The sequence below is a fragment of the Halichoeres trimaculatus genome, unplaced genomic scaffold (genome assembly GCF_033239565.1).
Source record: "Halichoeres trimaculatus isolate MK-OKI-2021-1 unplaced genomic scaffold, fHalTri1.1 fHalTri1_scaffold_5, whole genome shotgun sequence".
Lineage (NCBI taxonomy): Eukaryota > Metazoa > Chordata > Actinopteri > Labriformes > Labridae > Halichoeres > Halichoeres trimaculatus.
The window spans coordinates 2,820,116-2,845,288 of NW_027437183.1; the positions used below are offsets into that span (position 1 = coordinate 2,820,116).

The 25,173-nt window shown below is 40.1% G+C and overlaps 1 protein-coding gene across 1 annotated transcript; it reads right to left on the reverse strand.

The window, feature by feature from the left end:
- Positions 1-4,865: 4,865 nt before the first annotated feature.
- Positions 4,866-24,975, reverse strand: LOC141790021 (uncharacterized). Its single transcript, XM_074669650.1, has 20 exons — positions 24,779-24,975; positions 22,860-22,941; positions 22,431-22,508; positions 19,717-19,770; positions 18,147-18,356; positions 16,269-16,319; positions 14,981-15,037; positions 14,680-14,754; positions 13,233-13,307; positions 12,927-12,992; positions 12,594-12,656; positions 12,132-12,179; positions 11,857-11,970; positions 9,253-9,318; positions 8,920-8,982; positions 8,370-8,426; positions 6,999-7,211; positions 5,396-5,461; positions 5,067-5,129; positions 4,866-4,963 (listed from the first exon to the last, which is right to left on the reverse strand). The coding sequence occupies exons 2-20, from the start codon at positions 22,879-22,881 to the stop codon at positions 4,866-4,868; spliced, it is 1,539 nt and encodes a 512-aa protein (XP_074525751.1). The 5' UTR covers positions 22,882-22,941; positions 24,779-24,975.
- Between the last annotated feature and the right edge of the window lie 198 nt (positions 24,976-25,173).

A 25,173-nucleotide genomic window follows, 5' to 3' on the forward strand; every position in this document is an offset into this window, starting at 1 on the left:
GCGCGTCCACGCCTCCCTCCGCGCAAATGGCAGAGAGGGAGGAGAAAAGCCGTGAGTGGGTTTAACACAGCCGAGCGCTGTTTTCACCAATCAAATGAGCGCCTCTCCTCGCCTTTAAATGCCCTGCAGCCGCGGCGCAGCGTCTGATTGGTCTAACTGATCTTCAGCACCACGGAGAGAGTGTTGGTAGCGGAGACAGTCAGAGCCGCTGTCCCTGCAGCAGGAGAATGGACAGCGGGCGCATCGGAGGACACGACGTGCGTCACCGTGTGGGCCAGCTCCCGGGACAGATTTAATCTGTTCCTTTGTCATTAATAGGAGAACAAAATGAAGAGACAGTTACACAGCTGGCTTATCCACTCAGAATACTTTTGATCCACCTGCACTCCTGGTTTGTCATCTCCAAGCAAAGCCTTTGGTGATATACTGTATACTCTCCCAGTGTCTCCACCTCATCCTCCTTACAATAATGTACTCAATCTTTTTAGATCAGGTTAAAAATAAAGACTAAAACAGAGAAATCACGGGTAAATCCTGAGTGACATACATTTATTTTGTCTCTTTTTTTCTTCATCTTTTCTCTCCCTCTTTTCTTTGAATGAAATGAAATGAGAGAACCAGATATATACTCAGTATCAGATGTTAAGGCTGTTTATTGTTTAATTGTAAGATGTGCATCAAACTTCCAGCTGCCGTCAGGTTAACTTTCCATTATGACAAACGGCTTTAATCTGACATCAGATGTGACGGGACAGTTAATATAGATATAAATGTATATGCTGGTTCAGACGGTTACATTAAATAGTGATTTCTGTGATTGTTTACTGCATTGAAATGTGCCTGACACTCTGGAAACCTGCCTCTGAGGCTTTGATGACATGTGCGCACATGTGCGCCTGACACCAAATTACAGCTGCGTGGGGTGCGCTCCGCTTTGCGCAGGTTGGAGCTGGCGAGCTTTCAGCGCACTTTTTTGGCATGAAATTGTCACAAATTAGAGCCCAATGTGTTTTTCATTTTTCCTTGAGCCTTCAATTAGAGCTCGCATTCACGCTGATTGGGTTTAGAGATTTTGGTGAACTGTCATAACCAATAAAACAGATTATTTTCAATGGCAAAGCTATCAGGCGTTTTATATATGTATGATTACTGAAAAAGTAAGGGATGAATTACATAAACGAGCAAAAAGACTTCTAGTAAGGTGCTGAATTTTTTTTAATTCAACAGAAGAAGAAGAAGATCAATATACAATTAAAGTAGTATTTACAAATAACAAAACACTCATAATCTAAAAAGTTTAAAAGACAGTATTTACAGTTGAAAATAATTGAAAATATGAATTACTGACATTTGATAGAGTAAAGTTGGTTAACCCTGGAAACTTATCCACTTTTTTGATTTAAAAGACTACTGAGAGGCTGAAAACACTCACATTTCTCCGTGGAAAATGCCGGAAAGCTAACTGAACTGAAGGTCCAAACTTTGCCCTGCCTCAGTGTTCCCTGAGCTGGAGCCAACACAGGAGAGTTTAAACCTGGGTCAGTGCTTGGGCCAAAATTGTTTATCTTATATGTGAATGGTACTGTTAATGTCTCTAAAATGTTGAAATGTTTACTTTTTGCTGACGACACAACCCTCTTTTACAGCGGAGAACACTTAGCAGAAGTGTCGAGAACTAAAAAAATTTAGCAACTGGTTTAACATAAACAAAATATCCCTTAACATAGAAAAGACAAAACTCATGATATCTGGAAATAAAGACAAAGTAAATGAGGTTTTGATACATATAGAAGGTGCTGAAATTAACAGAGTAAATGAAATAAGGTTTTTAGGAGTTATTATCGATGGCAGTCTGACTTGGAAATCCCATGTCAATGCAATAAAAATGAAAATAGTAAAAACAGTTGCTGTACAAGTATTACTTGTACATTAAAGCTCTAAATCTGTTATACAGCTCATTGATTGTTCCGTATCTGACCTACTGTGTTGAAGTGTGGCGAAGTGCAAAACTTCCATCCAGTCAATCTTCATTTTACGAAAAAGAATAAATTAGAATTATTACAAGAAGCAAGTATACAGATCCTTCACACCGATTATTTCTTAAGTTGAAATTGTTAAAAATTAGTGAGTTAGTCGATTCTGGAAAGTTACAGATTATATACAAGGCTCACAAAAAACTTTTACCAACCAACCTTCAGGATAGATTTCAAATAAGATGAAGTTGTTATAATTTAAAAGGATTCGAAGTATTAAAAAAAAAGATGTTTTTTTTTTTTTTTTTTTTTTTTTTGTTGTTGGCTGTTTTTCTTTTTTGAAAAGAATGAAATGTTAAAAGGCATGTTTGCCTGCAGCTGTTCTGTTTTGTAATTTTTTTTCCTATATTATTGTCATATGATTGTTGATTTGTATCCTGTGAAATAAGGGGCAGATACAATAAGAGTTTTCTTCTTTCTGCTGGTTTGATTCAGTTTTGGGGATCTTTTATTTTCTCTTTGTAAGAATGAAATAAATAAATAAATAAAATAATTTAATGCATTCGTAATGATGACGAGATTTTTTTGTGACTGTGTTATAAGGAAAGAGTATGACGGCATGTTTAGCATATAAACACAGACGGCTTAATGGTTCTTGGTGAAAGCTAGCAGCTAATCTGATGCTGAAGTATGGGGAAAGTGGCCTTTAAACTGAGCCAGTTTCCTGTGGTTGGTTTCTGTGATCGTCATTAACACAAGTTTAACAGCGGTCTATTGTCACAGCTACACAAATAAAAGAAGACACTAACTGTAGATCTCCAAGGTCATTTAAAACTGTAGTCACATTATTAACTGACTTTTCATGTCTTGGTTTCATAAGATGCAGCAGATTAGAGAGGACGAAGCAGGCAGCTCCAACAGCAGATTGCGGTATGGTCTGTGTGACTAGCTGCTTTGCTTCTACTAAAAACAGAGACAATATTGTGCAAAGACGACATATGATTGTCTTTTTCTATATGTCATTATAAGACCACTGACTCAGAAGAAACAGAGAAATGGGTTGAATCTCAACGCCCCACCTAAACCCTGAGCCCTGAGCCCTTACAGACTTCTTTAAGATCACCTGGAAAGTGCCAGAGTGCAGGAGTCTGTAGGGGCTTAAAAAGTGTAACCTGGATTAGCACTTTGCCACTTCTCACACAACCTGCAGGTCATCATGTAGCTCACCTGAGCAGCAGTATGAACTGAACAAGCTTTAAATCGAAATAATTTGCATTTTACACGTATGCCCCCACAAGTCAAAACAGTTTATCCACCAAACGGAAAGAAATATGAATATACAAAGTCTGAATGAATTGATGGAACTGCACACACCGTATGTGCTAAGATATAAAAGTTTGGGAAGATTAAGGCAATTTTATTCATTGTCAGAAACAGGCAGACTGATATTTATAAAGCATCAACATTGGTGTGATGTCTGCAGATCGCTGACTTACAGAAAGGGTGCATTAAGAGCTCAGAAAGACAGAGTGAGAGCCCTCACAAACTTTATAATTTTACAGTGGGACAGCCCTAAACCCTCAGGGACATCGCGGAGACGCGTCTCTAAGACATTGAGACATTGAGACTGGACCATGGACTTGATGTGGGTGTCCTCTCTAGAGGATGAAGGTACTGCAGCTCATGAGAAAGTCTGAGTATCTGTAGCAGAAAAAGCCATTCTCGTTCTGGATCTACCTTACCTTGCTGACATGACATCTGATGCATGTACAGTCAAATAAAACAACTGTTTTATTTGTCTATGATGCATATGCAATCATTTATATATTTGTTGGGACTGTATTTGTACTGGATGTAAAGTTTTTAGTTCTATTACAAACTGCTGTGTGTCATCTGTAATTCATTCATTGATTTTCCGAAGCGCTTATCCTGTTCAGGGTCGCGGGTGACTGGGGCCAGCTGTCATTGGGCGAGAGGCACACACCCAAAAATAACTCCAGACAGATAATAACTCAGTTTTTTTTTTAATGTGAATTTACAAGTTAATGCAACTACCAGTAAGTAAATTAAATTATTGTTTTTAACTAATTATTATGCAAATTCACAAGTTGCTTAAACTTAAACCTTGATGATTGATTAAAGTAAAAACTTGAAGTAGAATAATGTGAAATTACAAGTAACTGCAACTTAGAGTTAGGAAGAAGAAGCTGAGATTTAAAGCTATAATTGCTGAAAACATAACTTAGTGCAATTTCCAGTTGATTAAAAATGAACTCAGCAGTTGGAGTCTATAAGCTTAACTCAACAATTCACTGAAGTTTGTTGCGTGGCAACTTCAAGTTCTCTCAACTTTTCTTTAAACTTTTGCTTTGTTTTTTTTCAGTCTCTTCCTGTCAGTATTTTAGTTCCTCCACTGTGTTGAACTCCATCTTTCCCGTCATGAAGAGTTGCAGTGAACTCTTCTCAGACAAGATGTTTCCATGTGGACCATCCTGGGGATCAGTTACTGAAAGGAAATCACTGAATTAAGAAAGGACTACAAGGGAACTTTGTTCAAATAGAACCATGAAAAGACAGATAACAACCGTCGTCAACAAATTCTCAACTTGCAAAGTCACCAGCTTCAAACCCAAACTACATGGACACTAAAAGAGCTTTGCTCTGCTCAGATCTGATCCTGGTCTCTTCATCAATAACACAATCATTATCAGACAGGTGTTGATGCAGTGGATGTTCTGCTGAATGGCTCAAAGTTCACACAGACTGGATCTACACTGCTTCATGAGTTTGATTTGTAGGAAGAAAATCAGAGCAGAGGCAGACGCTCCAACAAAACTCAGAAACAAACACCAAATCTGAGAGTGTTTCTCTGTGAACTACCATTGTTGTTTGTCAATCAGAGAGATGAGCTGTCAGACAGTTTGTAGCATTTTCTCTGCTAACTCCTCCCCTTTCAGAGGCTGAACCCAGAGCTGTCTGCACCACTCTTTCTACACATCACACCAACAGAAAAACTCTGAGAGGGAGAGCTGGGAAAGATCTGATCCTCCTGAAATTATCTGTACTTTGTTAGTTTATGCAGCTGGTACTTACTTTCCTTCAACATGTTCTGAAGCATCTCAAGGTCGAGAGCCTCAATTAGCTCACGTCTCTTCTCTAAAAAATCAGAAAAAACAAAGAACAAGAAATCAGTTTGAGAAAAAAAAACTTTTGTTTTAGAAGAATTCCATCAGATTCATTTATTTCTTAAAGATTCTTCTTAAAAGGCACAGGTAATAGTATTATATTATGTAAAAATTATTTAGTAATAATATTTTATTGTGATATAATATTCTAATAATATCATATTATGACACCAATTATCAGCTGGTCATGTCTGTGGATAGAGTCTGTGCTTTGTCATTTCTCCAGCTCTTACTCACTTTCATCATATGCAATGTTATGAAGCATGTGAAGGTCCAGAGCATCCAGCAGCCTACGGTCCTCCTCTGGAAAATCAGAGAAACACAAAGAATCGTCAGTTTGAGGAAAAAGCCTCTTCTGGAACATTTCCAACAGATTGATCAGACTTCAGGGAGTCTGCTGTTAACATGTATTTATTCTCTATTTATTACCACACACAGTGATTTCTATCAGTATTTAGGTCCAGAGCCACACTTGGTGTGACCCACTGAGCATCAACATCAACATCAAACTCTGAGCTGGTGAGAAAGTAAAGCTCTTTCTCTTAATGTGTGCTTTGTAAATGTCTTCAGCAGTTACTCACGGGTTTTTTTTGGTGTGCTGCGAGGCCTGTCCTGTTTCTCCAGATGAATCTCAAATGGGAAAAGCAATTGAAAAGTGTGAGGTGTCAAACGCTGAGCTTTCTTCTTAACATCCCCTGAAAAAGAGAATATGGTCCATGTATCACCTCAGGAGTTTTAATTTATCAGCAGCTTTGCAGCCTGATAGATAACTCTGTTCTTGGGGCCTGATGTACAAAGACTTGTGTGGATTTCCTGCTGAAACTTGGCATACACACAAATCCAGAAAATGTCATACCCACAAATAAATTCAGATGCATGAATCTGTGCGCAAGTATGAATCCAAGCACATTTCATTTGTTCATCCCAATCAGTGAGGAATCAAGCGCACATGTCCGAGTCCCCAAGCTCTCCTTGTCCGGACCCCCACATTGACATGCCAATTATATGCAAATGAACCCTGCACCTGAGATTTTCCTCTCTGCATTATCAGAAAAAAAAAGAAAGAGTGGGTAGGACGAAAAAAAAAAAATCATGAAAGGCGAATTGGGGGTGCTAATGTCTGAAGGTGAGGCAAAAACATGCTTGTTAGCACACGGTCCTCCAGCATCAGTATCAAACACAAGAGGAGTGAGTGGGAGAGTGTGTGAGGGTAGATGTGGGCCATGGAAAAAAGAAGGCTAATAAAGACATTTCACACTTTACACACAGGATCATCAACATGTATCACTGCCTGCATGCTTTTATATCCACTAATGTGATTGCAGACTCGAGGTTGTGATAGTCATGTTGACTGTTTCCCAGCATCCCCTCTAAGTGTCGCCAAAGGCACAACAGCTGTAGAAACGTGTGGACGCCAGCCATGAAGTTGGCGTGAGGCACTGTGCATTGCCACAGTAATTTATCTCTAGATACATCTGAACTCTGCTGTGAAAAAGAGCATATGCCACATTTTTGTGCGTACACACTCTTTGTACATTAGGCCCCAGGTCTCCTCTTACATAGTCCTGCAAACTGAGATGTTGTCCAAGAATGCTCCTGGTCCAGGTCAGTTCTACTTACCCAAGTTGCTCTTGCTACTGTTTGGCCTGGCTGGCTTATTTTTCTCTGTCAAACCAAGAAAATGTAGGTGTTGAACAATTCTTACATCTACCTGGGAGCTGTTAAAATGTTCTCACAGGTTGTTTGTGTCTTAATCAGTATTTAAGTTTTCAGAGCCTGAACACCTCGAGCAAGGCAGATAAAATTTTTGTGACTGCTGTAAGAAAATGGATCAGCAAACCTTCCCGTGGGAGCATGGGATTTTGTCTATCTTCATGTGGCTTCTGAAATTGGGGAAGTTCTCCTTCAGGGTCTTGTGCAGGCTCTGGGGAAAGGTGACTTTTGGCTTGTAGTTTCTTCACTGTGTTGAACTCCATCTTTCCCGTCATGAAGAGTTGCAGTGAACTCCTCTCAGACAAGCTGTTTCCATGTGGACCATCCTGGGGATCAGTTACTGAAAGGAAATCACTGAATTAAGAAAGGACTACAAGGGAACTTTGTTCAAATAGAACCGTAAAAAGACAGATAACAACCGTCGTCAACAAATTCTCAACTTGCAAAGTCACCAGCTTCAAACCCAAACTACATGGACAGTGAAAGAGCTTTGCTCTGCTCAGATCTGATCCTGGTCTCTTCATCATTACCACAATCATCATCAGACAGGTGCTTAAAGGGATAGTTCCGTTTTTTTGAAGTGGGGTTGTATGAGCTCTATGTGACCATTAAGGACATTAGATACAGCAGAAAGTTGTCTCCTCTCCCTCAGTAAGACACAGACTGTAATCGATGGTGACGAGGAAATAGACGCTAACAGGGAGAGAAGGTACCAAATTCAAAGGCTATTTTCTCTGCCTCTGTATTCCTCTGTATTCCTTTCAGTCGCCATCTGTAGCAGCCCTTCTTCTGTGTGCTCCGGTTCATGCAGGTATCCTTTTGGTTCCAAAGTGAATGAAACTTCATCATCGCTGTCATAGTCACTCATTTTGAATTTCCTACGCTGCCTCACAATCCTTAGAGTACAAACAAAAGAATTATGATACTTGATCAAACTTATACGAGGCTACAACCAGCACCCGAAGCATAGCTTGTTTACATTCCCTACAGCTGAAAGGAGGAGGGGGGACGGAGCGCACTAGCGCTGCGCGTAGGGACACATGAGTTAGTTAGGTCCAGATAAATGTTAATATTTCCGAAGACTTAATGCACTTAAAAAATATTTTATGTAGCGTACTCTTAAACTGTGGTATTACTTTTTGATTTGAGTTCTTGTAGGCAGAGAAAATAGCCTTTGAATTTGGTACCGTCTCTCCCTGTTAGCGCCTATTTCCTCGTCACCATCGATTACAGTTTGTGTCTTACTGAGGGAGAGGAGACAACTTTCTACTGTATCCATTGTCCTTAGTGGTCACATAGAGCTCATACAACCCCACTTCAAAAAAACTGAACTATCCCTTTAATGCAGTGGATGTTCTGCTGAATGGCTCAAAGTTCACACAGACTGGATCTACACTGCTTCATGAGTTTGATTTGTAGGAAGAAAATCAGAGCAGAGGCAGACGCTCCAACAAAACTCAGAAACAAACACCACAGAATGGATCTGACTCAGACTTACTGTTGGGAGGGATCATTTCAAAGCTTTTTCTCAGCTTTGCATGAATATTCAGTGGATCTGTGGGAAACATGAAGCAAGTGATGTTACATTTCATTATTGCTGATAGATACAAACAGGCGAGCCTTCAACACAAAACCAGTGTCTTTGACCCAGATATTTACAATGAGACAAATGTTCCAAACAAACTGATTTGATTGCTAAACTTGAACAAACAGTCAAAACACCCAACATGACTCTTTCATGACCTGAGCAGTCAGTGGGAAGTGTTAAAGATGACTGAATGATTGTGACTCAAAGCTCAGTCCATGTCTAAAAGCTGAGAGTGTTTCTCTGTGAACTACCATTGTTGTTTGTCAATCAGAGAGATGAGCTGTCAGACAGTTTGTAGCATTTTCTCTGCTAACTCCTCCCCTTTCAGAGGCTGAACCCAGAGCTGTCTGCACCACTCTTTCTACACATCACACCAACAGAAAAACTCTGACAGGGTGAGGAAAGATCTGATCCTCCTGAAATTATCTGTACTTTGTTAGTTTCTGCAGCTGGTACTTACTTTCCTTCAACATGTTCTGAAGCATCTCAAGGTCAAGAGCCTCAATTAGCTCACGTCTCTTCTCTAAAAAATCAGAAAAAACAAAGAACAAGAAATCAGTTTGAGAAAATAAAAACTTTTGTTTTAGAAGAATTCCATCAGATTAATTTATTTCTTAAAGATTCTTCTTCTTAAAAGGCACAGGTAATAGTATTATATTATGTAAAAATTATTTAGTAATAATATTTTATTTTAATATAATATTCTAATAATATCATATTATGACACCAATTATCAGCTGGTCATGTCTGTGGATAGAGTCTGTGCTTTGTCATTTCTCCAGCTCTTACTCACTTTCATCATATGCAATGTTATGAAGCATGTGAAGGTCCAGAGCATCCAGCAGCCTACGGTCCTCCTCTGGAAAATCAGAGAAACACAAAGAATCGTCAGTTTGAGGAAAAAGCCTCTTCTGGAACAGTTCCAACAGATTGATCAGACTTCAGGGAGTCTGCTGTTAACATGTATTTATTCTCTATTTATTACCACACACAGTGATTTTCATCAGTATTTAGGTCCAGAGCCACACTTGGTGAGACCCACTGAGCATCAACAAAAAGGGGTTCGGAGGATGACCTTTCCAAGCCATTTTTTTGGAGCTCTGACTTTGGTTTTCTGAAGGTGCAGACTGTTCCTCAGGATGATGTTTTTCTCTGATGTCTGGAGTGCATTTCTTATGCAGTCAGATTAGTCTTAAAATTTAAAAAGGCAAATTTATGTGTATGTAAAATGCATCCACAAATATGTGAACCTATTCCACAAATGTGTAAATAGATTTGCAAATGTTCTTCATTTGTGAACCTCACTGCATTTGCGTGTAGATTTTTGAGACTCCCCTGACATGTTGAGAGTCACAAATGCCTTTTTTTTTGTCATGGAAAGTCTGCAGCCGATCACGTCTCCCTAGTTTTCAGTCAGGTTTCCGTTGCTAGGCGCTGCCCAAGTAGCTGCCTGTTGCTGCAGCTCTCTCGTTTTTGTCCGTTTCTTGTAATTTTTTTTGTCTCTTTTTCCTAATCTTTGTGTTTGGAGTGGATCATCACTTTGTGTGGTTCATTGTTGGTCACAGACACCAAACTTTTTGTGGTTTTGGTGATATTTTTTACTACTTTTCTCCTGTGTTTGTCTGGAGATCCTACATGTAACCATGGCTGCATTGTTTACATGCGAAATTAGCTGTTAGCAGCCTGTAGCATGTCAATGCTAACTAGTGTAGGGCTTGATGATTTCCCTCGAGCTGAGGAGGAGGAGGTGAGGACCACGTGCTGGTTCTCAGGTGTGAGCTAAGAAGTGACGACGTGGACCTGTCCTTCCATCCATCGTTATTGGGAACGTGGGATCCAGCTCCGAGGGATGGACGAGCTAGCTGTGCTAACCCAGTGGCACCATGCTGTTCACGGACGTGGCTGACGGAGCTGACATCGGACGCTGGCCCCACATTGGAGGAGCTTCGCCTGCTGTGAGCAGACAGGATCCAGGAGACAGAGACTGAACAGACTGCTGGGGAGGCTCAGTCCTGGACCCTGTGGAGGTGGAGACTGGCTGGGCTGGAGAGTGGTGGACGAGTGGTGGACGGGATGTCGTCATCTAATTTCTTATGGACATTTTTGCACTTTCTATACTCTTTCTTACTTTTGTTTTCTTAAATGCTGCGGTGACTCCTGAATTTCCCCTCGGGGATAAATAAAGTATTTTCTATTCTATTCTATTCTAACATTTTAGTACAAAAACAATGAATTATGGGGACAGATGCAAGCTTGGCACTGCGGCGTCTAGTGTTTTGTCTACAGGTTAGTGATGTGTGGCTCATGAACATTTCATTCTAAACAAACAAATCATCTGGGTGGAGGAACAGAAGTGAATCACTTGCTGAAAAGATCAGTTTATTTTTCAACTTTAGTTGTGCTCTCCTCCCCCATCTTCTGTCTTTCTTTTTCTACCCTAAGAGTCGCCCAAGCCTGTCTTCCCTCTCCCTTTCCAGTCAGTGATATTTACTGACTGAACAAACAGGTCGGAGTCGGTTGGGAGCCTTGAGCCGTTCAAGCCCGCCCCTACATCTCCCTTTCATGTCTCCCAATCCAAGGAAGTAGTGAACATCTTATGAAACATAAGGTGTCTGGAAATGTCTGTGCTTTTTATAGCTGCTTTCAGTTAGTGGCTTATATATATCCGGCTGAATTTCACTCAGCTGACTGTTTTAACATCTGCTAGAGATGATCTCAAATGATTGTGTTTCAGTCAGCACAGTATGTGTGACTGAGGCTGAGGACTCACACACTCATGTTCAGTCCGTCCAGTAAACATATTTAAAGAGAGCGCTGACATGAATCACTCACTGACTGACTGGGAGGGAAAGAAGGGCTCCCATTTAGTTTGATTGTTTCGTTCACTCACTGAATGACCTGAGGCTGGTGCGATCTCACACTTTGACTCTCAGTCGTTCACTGAATGAATGTACTGAAAGGTATCTCTCCGTCACTCCTTCTTTCAGTGTCAGTGAGTGATCTGTGTACTAGACGAAGTAAAAAGAATGGTCGGGGAAATAAATGGGACTGTTTCAGCAGAATCCAGTTTGCAATCTGTAGCTTTCTCCCACTGAATTCTTTGCTCATCAGTTGTTCTCAGTTCGTGAAGTACATGCCATCGCTCTGTATGCACAGATGATGCATCACTGATCACATAAAAGCAAACCCTTGAATCTACGCAACTGGGATTGGCTGAAAAGGAAGGAGACATGTGATTGGCTACAGACTTTCCCAAATCAAAGAAAATAGGCATTTGTGGAGAGCTGTCTGCAGGACTCTTTTTTCACAACACATTAGTATCCAACTCTGAGCTGGTGAGAAAGTAAAGCTCTTTCTCTTAATGTGTGCTTTGTAAATGTCTTCAGCAGTTACTCACGGGTTTTTTTTGGTGTGCTGCGAGGCCTGTCCTGTTTCTCCAGATGAATCTCAAATGGGAAAAGCAATGGAAAAGTGTGAGGTGTCAAACGCTGAGCTTTCTTCTTAACATCCCCTGAAAAAGAGAATATGGTCCATGTATCACCTCAGGAGTTTCAAATTTATCAGCAGCTTTGCAGCCTAATAGATAACTCTGTTCCAGGTCTCCTCTTACATAATCCTGCAAACTGTGATGTTTGTCCAAGAATGCTCCTGGTCCAGGTCAGTTCTACTTACCCAAGTTGCTCTTGTTGCTGCTGTTTGGCCTGACTCGCTTATTTGGCTCTGTCAAACCAAGAAGATGTAGGTGTTCTTGTTGAGTAAATACAAACAGGTATGAAATGTCAACTACAGCTAACAACCTGGAGTTGTGAGGGCATGCTGTGGCACAGATGTGAAACCATAACTTAGATCACATCAGCAGTCTAACTTTGAAATGTCAGAAAAATTGTAAATACAAGCTGAGAGTGTTTCTCTGTGAACTACCATTGTTGTTTGTCAATCAGAGAGATGAGCTGTCAGACAGTTTGTAGCATTTTCTCTGCTAACTCCTCCCCTTTCAGAGGCTGAACCCAGAGCTGTCTGCACCACTCTTTCTACACATCACACCAACAGAAAAACTCTGACAGGGAGAGCTAGGAAAGATCTGATCCTCCTGAAATTATCTGTACTTTGTTAGTTTCTGCAGCTGGTACTTACTTTCCTTCAACATGTTCTGAAGCATCTCAAGGTCAAGAGCCTCAATTAGCTCACGTCTCTTCTCTAAAAAATCAGAAAAAACAAAGAACAAGAAATCAGTTTGAGAAAAAACAAACTTTTGTTTTAGAAGAATTCCATCAGATTAATTAATTTCTTAAAGATTCTTCTTCTTAAAAGGCACAGGTAATAGTACTATATTATGTAAAATTTATTTAGTAATAATATTTTATTGTAATATAATATTCTAATAATATCATATTATGACACCAATTATCAGCTGGTCATGTCTGTGGATAGAGTCTGTGCTTTGTCATTTCTCCAGCTCTTACTCACTTTCATCATATGCAATGTTATGAAGCATGTGAAGGTCCAGAGCATCCAGCAGCCTACGGTCCTCCTCTGGAAAATCAGAGAAACACAAAGAATCGTCAGTTTGAGGAAAAGCCTCTTCTGGAACATTTCCAACAGATTGATCAGACTTCAGGGAGTCTGCTGTTAACATGTATTTATTCTCTATTTATTACCACACACAGTGAGACCCACTGAGCGTCAACATCAAACTCTGAGATGGTTATTTAATACAGTTTTGATGCTCTTGCAATTGTCTGTGACTTGTTCATTTCTCCAGCTGTTACCTACTTGAGTCATCTGAGTTGCCATGAAGCTTCTTTGGGTCAGAATCGTCATGTTGTTCAGGTTCCTCTGCTGAAAAGTCTGAAGAAACAATAAATGAAACTCAATTTGGGAAAATTCTTCTTGGAGTAGTGGTGTGCTGAACCTTTTATAGGCAGGGGCGAAAAAGAAAAAGAAAGGGAAACAGACTCCCAGGGGGAGTTTATATTATTTAGAAAAGCCAAGGGAGCAGTCCATAGCGATTTGGCAACGCTTATCTAAACTTGAAGCACGCCTCAAAGACGTAAGGTCCTGGATGAGCAGAAACTTCTTACTGCTGAACTCAGAGAAGACTGAAGTCATTGTTCTTGGACCCAAACATCTCAGAGAAGCTTTCTTGAACAACATCGCCGCCTCTGACGACATCAGCTTGACTTCCAGCACCACTGTCAGGAACCTGGGAGTTCTTTTGGATCAGGACCTGACCTTTAACTCTCACATCCAACAGGTCTCAAGGACGGCATTTTTTCATCTTCGCAATATCAAGAGAATTAGACACATCTTGTCTCGGAGCAACGCTGAGAAACTAGTCCATGTTTTCGTTTCTTCTAGGCTGGACTACTGTAACTCTCTTTGATCCGGCTGTCCTAATAAGTCTATTAGGACTCTTCAGCTGGTTCAGAATGCTGCCGCTCGGGTACTGACTTGGACTGGGAGGAGAGAGCACATCTCTCCAGCGTCTCTACACTGGTTACCTATAAAATCTAGGATAGAGTTTAAAATTCTTCTTTTGACTTACAAAGCGCTTAATGGCATCGAGCCATCGTATCTTAAAGACTTAATCATTCCATATAATCCATCTAGGTCTTTGCGTTCTCAACATGCTGGTCTGCTCGTTGTACCTAGGGTCTCTAAAAGTAGTCTGGGAGGTCGAGCCTTTAGTTATCAGGCTCCTCTTCTTTGGAATAACTTAACGGTTGAGGTCCGGGGAGCAGACACGGTCTCAACCTTGGCTCTGAGTTTGTCTCAAAGGTTCCTCTGGATTCACCACCATGCCGAACTTTGGACTGTGTGTGTGTGTGTGTGCATGTGTCTCCCTTCCCCTCTGTCATCACTCCAACACACACCCCACCCCCAACCGCAACCGAACCCCCATCAGTCTCCTCAGATGTCTGTCTAACATGAGTCTGGTTCTGTCCGAGGTTTCTGCCTGTTAAAGGGAAGTTGTTCCTCTCCATTGTAACTTGCTAAATGCTGCAAAGTCCTGTACTCATGGTGGATTAAGATAAGATAAGACTCCTTATCTTGTCTTGATGTTGGGTTTCTGCTAATAAAATCTGATTAACATTTACAGGTCTAGACCTATTCATGTTTTTGGAAAGTGTCTAGAGATAATGTTTGTTATATAAAATACAGATAAAGGCTGATTGATTGATTGATTTATTGATGATTAATTTTTCCACTTGTTACTTACATTCATCATCTGAGATGCAATAAGGCAGGCTAAGGTCATGATTGTCATGTTGCTCAGGTTCCTCCGCTGAAGAATCTGAAAAAGCAAAGAATTAAAATTCAGTTTGCAAAAAACTTTTCTTTGGAGCATTGTTGTGGACAAACTTTCTGAAGGACAGGGGTGGGGGGTGGTAGTCTAATCTAGCAGCAGACTTTCAGATCCTTCACTTCATGAAATATGAGTTCACAGTTCATTTCTACTAAACTCTGCAGCTGAAGACCATCAGACAACAACATTTAGAAAACTCAACACTTCAACTCACCTGAGTTAGCAGAAAGCCATCTTCTGATGCCCCTCATGAAGCTGTTGTATAACCTCCCTGTGAATCAAAGTTCTGTCAGACCTGGATTGTGGAGATACTGAATCTTTTGTCTTTCCACAAAGGCTATTAAAACTCTTCTTATGAGAGAGATTGTTGGTGACTGAATGTCACATAACTGTTATAGTACACACAGTGATTTGTATCAGTATTTAGGTCCAAATGACACTACAGTATATTTAATATGTCTGTGTTGTGATGTTAAGATGGAGACATGATGAAAAAAAAAGCACACAAAAATCTGCTTCACATATGAATGAAAATTATATTTAATAAAGTTTGTGAAATATTCTGAGGCTTGAATTCAAGCCCAAACTTGATAACGTGTTTCCAGAGATGACAACATTTTATGAAACATTTTGGACTGTAAAACTAAACTGTCATGTGATTGTCATCTGAACTCTGTCCAGGAACTGAAGGAACACAGAGGCTGTTTACCAAACTACCTACTACACTAACAGTGCCTCCTGATTGGCTGATTTTCAGTCTGTAGTAGTCAGTATGCTAAAACTTTTAAAATCTGCAGTATGCCAAAAATCCCCAGATGTCCTGCTGATCCAGGAAAATTTCTAAGTATGCAACGGACCAGTCTACCCGGCATACTTTTTCCCACAATGCACAGCGCTAACGCTGTTTGTGTATTTAGATGGCACTCAAGTTCATGTAAATCACTGCCATCAACTGGAGTCAGAATCATAACTATAACTGCTGCAACACTACAACAGACGGTCCGTGAGATAGAAGTGAACTGATGGGAAAGAAACAGATCAATTTAATCACTTCTAGTTGTAAAAGAATTGTTTACATCTACAGAACTCATTAAAACCCGGACAGAACACAAAACTTTTTTTTAAGACATTTTTTAATCAGTAGTGAAGATGAGAACTTAATCTGTTCTGGATATATATTTTTAAAACTACATAACTTTCAGTGTAACATTATAAACCAAATATGATGATTCTGCTTAACAACAATTTTAATGCTTTTAAATTTCTTGATTCATATGAACGGGAGCATAAAATCTGTCCAAAACAAATACATTTTAAAAAATGTTTTCAACGCCATAGATATGTCACTGTCCGGATGGTGTAACACTGACAGCTCTGTTCCAGGCAGATTGCAATTTCTTTAGTTGAATTAACTATTTAGTCAACTGTGCCACTTCATTTCTACTAAACTCTGAAGCTGAAGACCATCAAACAACATTTACCAAACCTACCACTCAACTCACCCCAGTATCCAGAAACCCTCCTGCTGATGTCCCTCGTGCTCCATGTCTCCCCTGTGAAACAAAGTTCTGTTACGACCTGGATCATGTATGCATTGAATCTTTCTTACTGCCAGAAAGGCTGTAAAAACCCTCCTAATAAAGGAGGTTGCTGGTGGCTTGCAGGGTCATGCAGGGACCTTTGGAGGGCAGGTGCTTAAAGGTATAGTTCAGTTTTTTTGAAGTGGGGTTGTATGAGCTCTATGTGACCACTAAGGACATTAGATACAGTAGAAAGTTGTCTCCTCTCCCTCAGTAAGACACAAACTTTAATCAATGGTGACGAGGAAATAGACGCTAACAGGGACAGACGGTACCAAATTCAAAGGCTATTTTCTCTGCCTACAAGAACTCAAATCAAAAAGTAATACCACAGTTTAAGAGTACGATACATAAAATATTTTTTAAGTGCATTAAGTCTTTGGAAATATAAACATTTATCGGGACCTAACTAACTGGTTATGTGTCCTTCCGCGCAGCGCTAGTGTGCTCCGTCCCCCCTCCTCCTTCCAGCTGTAGGGAATGTAAACAAGCTATGCTTCGAGCGCTGGTTTTAGCCTCGTGTAAGTTTGATCAAGTATTGTAATTCTTTTGTTTGTACTCTAAGGATTGTGAGGCAGCGTAGGAAATCCAAAATGAGTGACTATGACAGCGACGATGAAGTTTCATTCACTTTGGAACCAAAAGGATACCTGTATGAACCGGAGCACACAGAAGAAGAGCTGCTACAGACGGAGACTGGAAGAAATACAAAGGAAACATCCATGGACACTGGACATCAAGATGCTGAGTGTTACTGCTGCCACGACTGTTGTTGTTGTTGTTGCTGTTACAGGACACTCCAGAATCCAGAAGAGCAGGGAAATCTGTGTGATGAGTTATACAGACGGCTTGAGAGCCAGCAGTGTCCTCTAACTCAGACAAATCCTGAAGAGTGTCTGTAACCAAGTTCCACTTGTGACAGCAGTAACACTCATCATCTGTGGGCATTGAGTCACAGCTCAGACATTTACACCACTGAGTATTTCTGACTCTATCTTGATGTCCAGTGTCCGTGGATGTTTCCTCTGTATTCCTTTCAGCCTCCATCTGTAGCAGCCCCTCTTCTGTGTGCTCCGGTTCATACAGGTATCCTTTTGGTTCCAAAGTGAATGAAACTTCATCGTTGCTGTCATAGTCACTCATTTTGAATTTCCTGCACTGCCTCACAATCCTTAGAGTACAAACAAAAGAATTACGATACTTGATCAAACTTATACGAGGCTACAACTGGCGCCCGAAGCAGCTTGTTTACATTCCCTACAGCTGAAAGGAGGAGGGGGGACGGAGCGCACTAGCGCTGCGCGTAAGGACACATGAGTTAGTTAGGTCCAGATAAATGTTTATATTTCCGAAGACTTAATGCACTTAAAAGTATTTTATGTATCGTACTCTTAAACTGTGGTATTACTTTTAGATTTTAGTTCTTGTAGGCAGAGAAAATAGCCTTTGAATTTGGTACCGTCTGTCCCTGTTAGCACCTATTTCCTCGTCACCATTGATTAAAGTTTGTGTCTTACTGAGGGAGAGGAGACAACTTTCTACTGTATCTAATGTCCTTAATGGTCACATAGAGCTCATACAACCCCACTTCAAAAAAACTGAACTATCCCTTTAAAGTTAAAGATGAGCGCATGAAGCACAAATTTGAAACACCATACAAAAAACAACATAACTTGTTGAATTGTAGCAACCCATATTCATCAAGACTGAAACATGGAATCACAACATACCATCTTATTGGCCATACCTCATATCTTTGTTAGGGGGCGGGGCAAAGCGAAGCAAAAGTGTATGTTTCACCTGATGAGGCACTTGGAACATCTTCTGTTGAAGGGGTTAGTGAGGAGGCTCCTAATGCTGCTGCTGATGATGATGATGTCGCTTGAGGTGGGCTGTATTCATCTGAGACTGGAGACACTCTTTTGTTCTTTTTCTTCCGCCTAGTGAGTGTTCCACTCCCTGTCGCAGCCTCACTCTTCTTCTTTTTTTTTTTCGGCCTCCTCTCCTTCTCTGCAGAATGAAATAGGATTAACGAACTACAATTTGATGTACATAAAGCACACACACATACACACACACACACACACACACACACACACACACACACACACACACACACACACACACACACACACACACACACACACACACACACACACACACACACACAGGGATGGGGACCAAAGTACAATTTATCAGTCTGTTTCCTGGGTATAAAGACACAAGCAGAAACAAGAAATCAAGCTGTACTTCTGTTTTTTTTCGCTCTGTGCACAAAACAAGAAAATGGGAAACGGCTCGTTTTTTCCTTTTTTGTGTTTTACACAAAAACAAACAAAAAATAAAAACAAGCCTCTGTGTTAAGGTTGAAGGTCTAGGCTGTTTTCTGCAGGCTAACAATGTAGCCTGTTTTAACTAACAATACTGCAATAAAACTATTGAGTCAGACGTAATCTTTTCAATTAAACAGTACAAGATAAACACCCAATCTTCTACGTGACAAACGGACAGCATTACTTGATCACATCATCATCATCATCATCATCATCATCATCATCATCATCATCATCACCTTTAGTGGCTGACTCAGAGAGTCCATTTAAAATAAACAAATAGACATACAGTGATTAAAATGACAGAGAGAGAGAGAGACACACACACACACACAGGGAGCATTCGGACAGAAACATCGAACTTAGAGAAGACAACTGTACCAGGGTTGCCACAAGGATGACTAGTACACACTGATTTGTCAATGTCATGATGATGGAATTCTGAGAGTCCTTTAAACCGCAGATAAAAGTATACATTGAGTTTCTCATGATAGCATGAAAAGTCAACAACTCACTTGCACTGGTCCATCCAGGGTTTTTTAAACAGTATTCTCATGGAATCATTATTTTGAGTTTCTGTAGGCTTGCCTTTTTAAACCTAAACCACAGGGGGGCAGTATAAAGAGGAGTACAATATGCTCTGAAGAGATTTTTCTTAACATTATCCGTACACAAAGAGAACTTCCTGGCCAGCTTATTGGCCTGAGCATATAACACACGACATTGTCTGTTCATGTCATCATCATCATCACATATTTGATTGGTAATAATGTGGCCTAAATACTTTATTTGGGTGCTGACACTCAGCACCTGTCCTGACCTTAGACTGGAGGTTGCTGCTTGGTCTGCACATGTGGGCTGATAAAACATAAACTGTGACAGAGCTTTGTCTTTTCCTAACCTGTTTATCAAACATGTTACCATAAAGAAAACCTGTTTCTAATTTAGCAGCAGACTTTCAGATCCTTCACTTCATGAAATCTGCAGCTGAAGACCATCAGACAACAACACTTAGAAAACACAACACTTCAACTTACCCCAGTAAGCAGGGCTGGAGCTGCGGTTGTGGGCGTAGCTATTGTAACCCCCCCCTGAAAACAAAGCTCAGTCACACCTTTAAGACACAGATGTTGAATCATAATTCTACCCACAAAGATTGTAATAGCCCCCCTCATTGAAGAGGATTTGGTTTCTAAAGCATTTTCAAATGTTATATATTGATGACACCCCAACAATTCTTGGCATGCGATAAAATTAATTCAATGTACTTCAACAAGGGACTAAGAAATCCAATAATATATTTAAAGAGTTTAAAGAAACATTTTAGAGGTTATAAAAAAACAAAATTTGTTTTGTTTTGTGATTTGTACCAAATTGTTAAATCTAACCTAAAGTTCCCTTTCACATACTTTAAAAAGAAAACTTGAAAAAGTAAGATGGTCACTTTACCCCCAGGTGCCTCAATTTGCCCAGTGACCTGATCAACCTACACCTAATTTTGGACATGCTGACTCACAAGCGATCATATTTTCATTGCATTTTCTCATGGTTGCACTCTAAGCATCTCCACTCACAGGAAACATCTTAAAATAAAAGTAGGTGCTTTTGTTTTGCTTCTGTGTCACATATGTATAAAGCGGCTCAACTTACCCTGCTCTCCCCTATCTATCTGACCCAGCATTAGATATTACAACCATCAATGTATGGAAATGATGTTGAGGTGGTTCAGTTTGACGTGGAGAAAGAAACAAATCAGTAGAAATCATGTGCCGCAGAGAGGAAGCTATCAGAGGATGTACACTCTGAACTAGTTTTGGTTGAGTTAATGTAAAATGATTTCTGATATGTTAAAAATAATCTTTCCCTCTCTTGATGAACCAAAGACAGAAACCTGACCACTTCACTGAAACTTAAATCAATTAACTGAGGTCAGAGCCTGGAGAAAAGACGTCAAATTCACAGGCTGAGGTCCTAGATCTATGTTCAGATCCTGTTTGATCAATGTTGAGTTTGGTTCTGTTTAATCTGGAAGGGTTTAACAGCTGGTCAGAGTGAGGGATGTCAGGCTGTAATGTTCAGTGTAGTGTGTTTATTTCAACCCTCAGGGCTCTAATTTCGTAGACCAGATGCAAGCGCAGGCGCACCTGCCCTGCGCCGGCCTTCGCCGCGTGGACAGGGCATGACCGGCGCACTTTGCTAGTTTCCTGCAGTGCCAAGAGAGGCGCAGTCAAGGCGCAGAGAGGCGCAGAGGTGTGCGTCCACGCCTCCCTCTGCGTGGAGGAGAAAAGCCGTGAGTGGGTTTAACACAGCCGAGCGCTGTTTTCACCAATCAAATGAGGCCTCTCCTCGCCTTTAAATGCGCAGCGTCTGATTGGTCTGAGTGATCAACAGTGTGCTGGAAAGACCCGGTAGCGGAGACGGTCAGAGCCACTGTCCCTGCAGCAGGAGAATGGACAGCGGGGCACATCGGAGGACACGAAGCGCGTCACCATGAGGGCCAGCTCCCAGGACAGATGTAATCTGTTCCTTTGTCATTAATAGGAGAACAAAATGAAGAGACAGTTACACAGCTGGCTTATCCATTCAGAATACTTTTGATCCACCTGCACTCCTGGTTTGTCATCGCCAAGCAGAACCTTTGGTGATATACTGTATACTCTCCCAGTGTCTCCGCCTCATCCTCCTTACAATAATGTACTCCATCTTTTTAGATCAGGTTAAAAATAAAGACTAAAACAGAGAAATATGGGAAATCACGGGTAAATTCGAGTGACACACATTTATTTTGTCTCTTTTTTCTTTGTCTTTTCTCTCCCTCTTTTCTTTGAATTAAATGAAATGAGAGAACCAGATATATACTCAGTATCAGATGTTAAGGCTGTTTATTGTTTAATTGTAAGATGTGCATCAAACTTCCAGCTGCTGTCAGGTTAACTTTCCATTATGACAAACGGCTTTAATCTGACATCAGATGTGACGGGACAGTTAATATAGATATAAATACATATGCTGGTTCAGACAGTTACATTAAATAGTGATTGCTGCGATTGTTAACTGCATTAAAATGTGCCTGACACTCTGGAAACCTGCCTCTGAGGCTTTGCTGACATGTGCGCACATGTGCGCCTGTCACCAAATTACAGCTGCGGAGGGTGCACTCCACTTTGCGCAGAGGATAGACCAGGTTGGAGCTGGCGAGCTTTCAGCACACTTTCTGCGCTGTTTTTGGCACGAAATTGTCACTGCGCCAACATGAATCTGCTGACACCTCCCCCTGGTGCGCAGTCACACCCATCTCTGCGCAGATGGTCTACCAAATTGTCAAATTGGCAGCGCAGGGCGGTGCGCTGCACGAAATAAACACTGCACAGGGTGCGCCCCCTGTGCTGAGCCACGAAATTAGAGCCCATTGGGTTATTGATCACTTGAAGAGACCACACTCAAGCCCTGATAGCCTGCTAAGCATACCTCTATATTTATGTAAGGAGAACATTAGAGGGAAAGTCCAACAACTTCTAACTCTCACTATTCATGCTCTGTAAGATTTGGTCATTAAAGCTATTATTTAAAATACTGACTGATTCAACATGTCTGAAGTTCATCACCAAGTTGCAAGTTGTCCCTTGTTTCCCCTCTGCTGTTCAGAAAAGCTGTTGTTAAAGGATTTTAACCAATCAGAATCAAGTCTTTTACACAGTCAGGTGATTCATGAGAGAGATGGAAAATGGTAAAAAGGTAACTTAACACTGACAAGAGGGAGGAGGTTGATAGCTTGTGATGTAGCTGGTTTGGCTGGTTAGGCTGGTGGTTCCCATCCTGGTAGCCAATGCTGGCTCCGTCAAAATGCAGAAAATAAAGACAGTGAATCATTCTCCTATTCACATTTAAACTGCAATCCATGTATACTATGACTACTGAGGTCCAAGAACTCTACATTTGATGTAAGAACATTTTTTTAAAGCTGGGAGGAAAAATGAACTTCAGTCACACGGAATTAAAGACGTGATGGATGTAGTTTGTTTGCATCTACATTCACACCTACAGTTCACAGGGTATAATTAAAACACCATCCTCTGTTAGACCTTAAATCTGGACAGACACAGATAGATGGGGTAAGTCATGTACAGTTCATGGCAACAGCCTCAGTTCAGTCTCTATGTGATCAGTGTGTCGGTGTTACCTGTAGACGAAGAGTATGCCATGATGGTCCTCTAATGGAGACTTCTCAGGACAACCGAAGATATACTGCAAAATCTAGGTACCTGGAGAAAGATGTATAAGTTTGTAGATTTGTCTCAGTCTCCTTGTTGCATCTTAAAATCTCTAGATACATAGCTGCCAAAGACACTTTTAAAACGGTGTGTATGTTTGGTTAGGTGTGTTTGGATCAGTCTAAAATTATAACTGTTGCACAAATTAAATATTTTTCATGAATATTCCCTTTTTTGTTTATGTACAGAATTTTACATGATGCCTTGTCTGCTTTTTGCAAAAACAATCATCAGTTTCAGATAAGGCTAAACACTGTTTTTTTTTTTTTACTATTTTTAAACAAGTACATGGCCGATGAACCTGATTCCTTTTGATATTGGTCACGGTGAGTCCCACTTTCACTTACAGTAAAGAACTGAGATGTTCTAAAATTTTTGACCAGTTTTGTGAGTGTGTGTGTGTGTGTTAATCAATCAATCAATCAATCTATCTATCTATCTATCTATCTATCTATCTATCTATCTATCTATCATCTATCTATCTATCTATCTATCTATCTATCTATCTATCTATCTATCTATCTATCATCTATCTATCTATCTATCTATCTATCTATCTATCTATCATCTATCTATCTATCTATCTATCTATCTATCTATCGATAGATCTATCTATCTATCTATCTATCTATCTATCTATCTATCTATCTATCTATCATCTATCTATCTATCTATCTATCTATCTATCTATCATCTATCTATCTATCTATCTATCATCTATCTATCTATCTATCGATCGATCGATCGATCGATCGATCGATCTATCTATCGATCTATCTATCTATCTATCTATCTATCTATCTATCGATCGATCGATCGATCGATCGATCTATCTATCTATCTATCTATCTATTTATCTATCTATCTATCTATCTATCTATCTATCTATCTATCTATCTATCTATCTATCTATTGAGATAGATAGATATCTCACCACCCCAAAAAACTCCTTCAGTGTCATTATTTACCTGAGATGTTGGTCCCTTGGTCTGTTTTCCGTTTAGTTAAGTCTCTCCTCTTTACTAAACAATCAGCAAACATGTGGATCAGGATTTGTGTCTATTCTTTCTTTATTTCTCACTCTATTTTTCTTACTTCAATCACAACAATAATTAAGTTAAATTTGTCAATATCATATTCATGTCTACTCATCGAGTGAGATCGTGTTTGCTTTCTTGTGCGTCAGTAACAAAAGTGTGAATCGAAAGGGAAAATGTTATTACGTAGTTTGATAGGCGGTGTGTTAATATCTTAGAACCTCTCAGAGGTAAAGTTGATCATTAACCCGCCTGACTATGCAGGATGTGGGTTACTGTAACTGCTTCCTCTATTTTGACCTTGTCATGTGATGACCTGAAAAGCTATTGAGTGCATCTGTTTAACTTTATTTTATGTTTTCATTTTGTTTCAGTAAAGATCATTGCAATCATTTTACACTAAAATTTTTTTGTGAAACAAAATCCCCATGGCAAATATTTTCTTGTATTTATCTAAATGACACAACTGTAACCAGTAAAAAAAAAAAAAAAAAAAAAAAAAACATAAGAAAGATATTGTTTGTGCAAAAGAAACAATACTTACAGCATTCCAAAATCAATGCTAACAACATAAACCTGTGTCGAGACTTTTTTCCAAAGTGTTTTTAATCTTCCTAGGGAATGAAGAGAGGCTCTCTTTTTTTTTCTTTTGAATGCGAAATTTGCAGCGTCATCATTGTTTGAATCAAAATGTTGTTAAGGCTAAAATGTGCACAGCATCCAGAATAAAGAGCTTTCTTCTCTCTTGTCCGTTAATTAGCTGCTCTTTCTGCAGGTGTGTGTAAACTTACAGAGCTGTGAGCGGTCGACAGGTGATTGACTGATCCGTCTCCTGGTTTGGTTTAATCTCCAAACACGGTTTATTGAGGCAGAAAAGAGAAACTATACACTTCAACTCCCGGAAAGAAACTTTTGTTGTGAGTAACCGACTTTGTTATGGTGACAGACGGAATGACAGCTCAGCAGTCTGCGATGACTGAGAAAGGTGGGGGCGGTGTGTCGGTTTCGGGCCAAACCTCATTTAAAAAAAGCTCAGTTTTTTATTCACCAGGGCACAGAGGCTCATACACAGCGAGAATTAATGGCCTTTTTTCACTACAGATGTGCCTCACATAAAGGTAATATTCGGCTTGGGTCAGTGCCTCCAGTGTCTTTTACAACTCTTTTCTTAAAGGCATTTATTTTA

What these genes read in the sequence shown, in the direction of transcription:
- LOC141790021 (XM_074669650.1), bottom strand. Translation starts at nt 22,881, where the DNA reads ATGGCATACTCTTCGTCTACAG. An exon ending in CTATCAACCTCCTCCCTCTT is followed by an intron (nt 19,771 to 22,430) that starts GTCAGTGTTAAG and finishes CTTTGTTTTCAG; the next exon opens with GGGGGGGTTACAATAGCTAC. An exon ending in CAGCACACCAAAAAAAACCC is followed by an intron (nt 9,319 to 11,856) that starts GTGAGTAACTGC and finishes CTGATTTTCCAG; the next exon opens with AGGAGGACCGTAGGCTGCTG.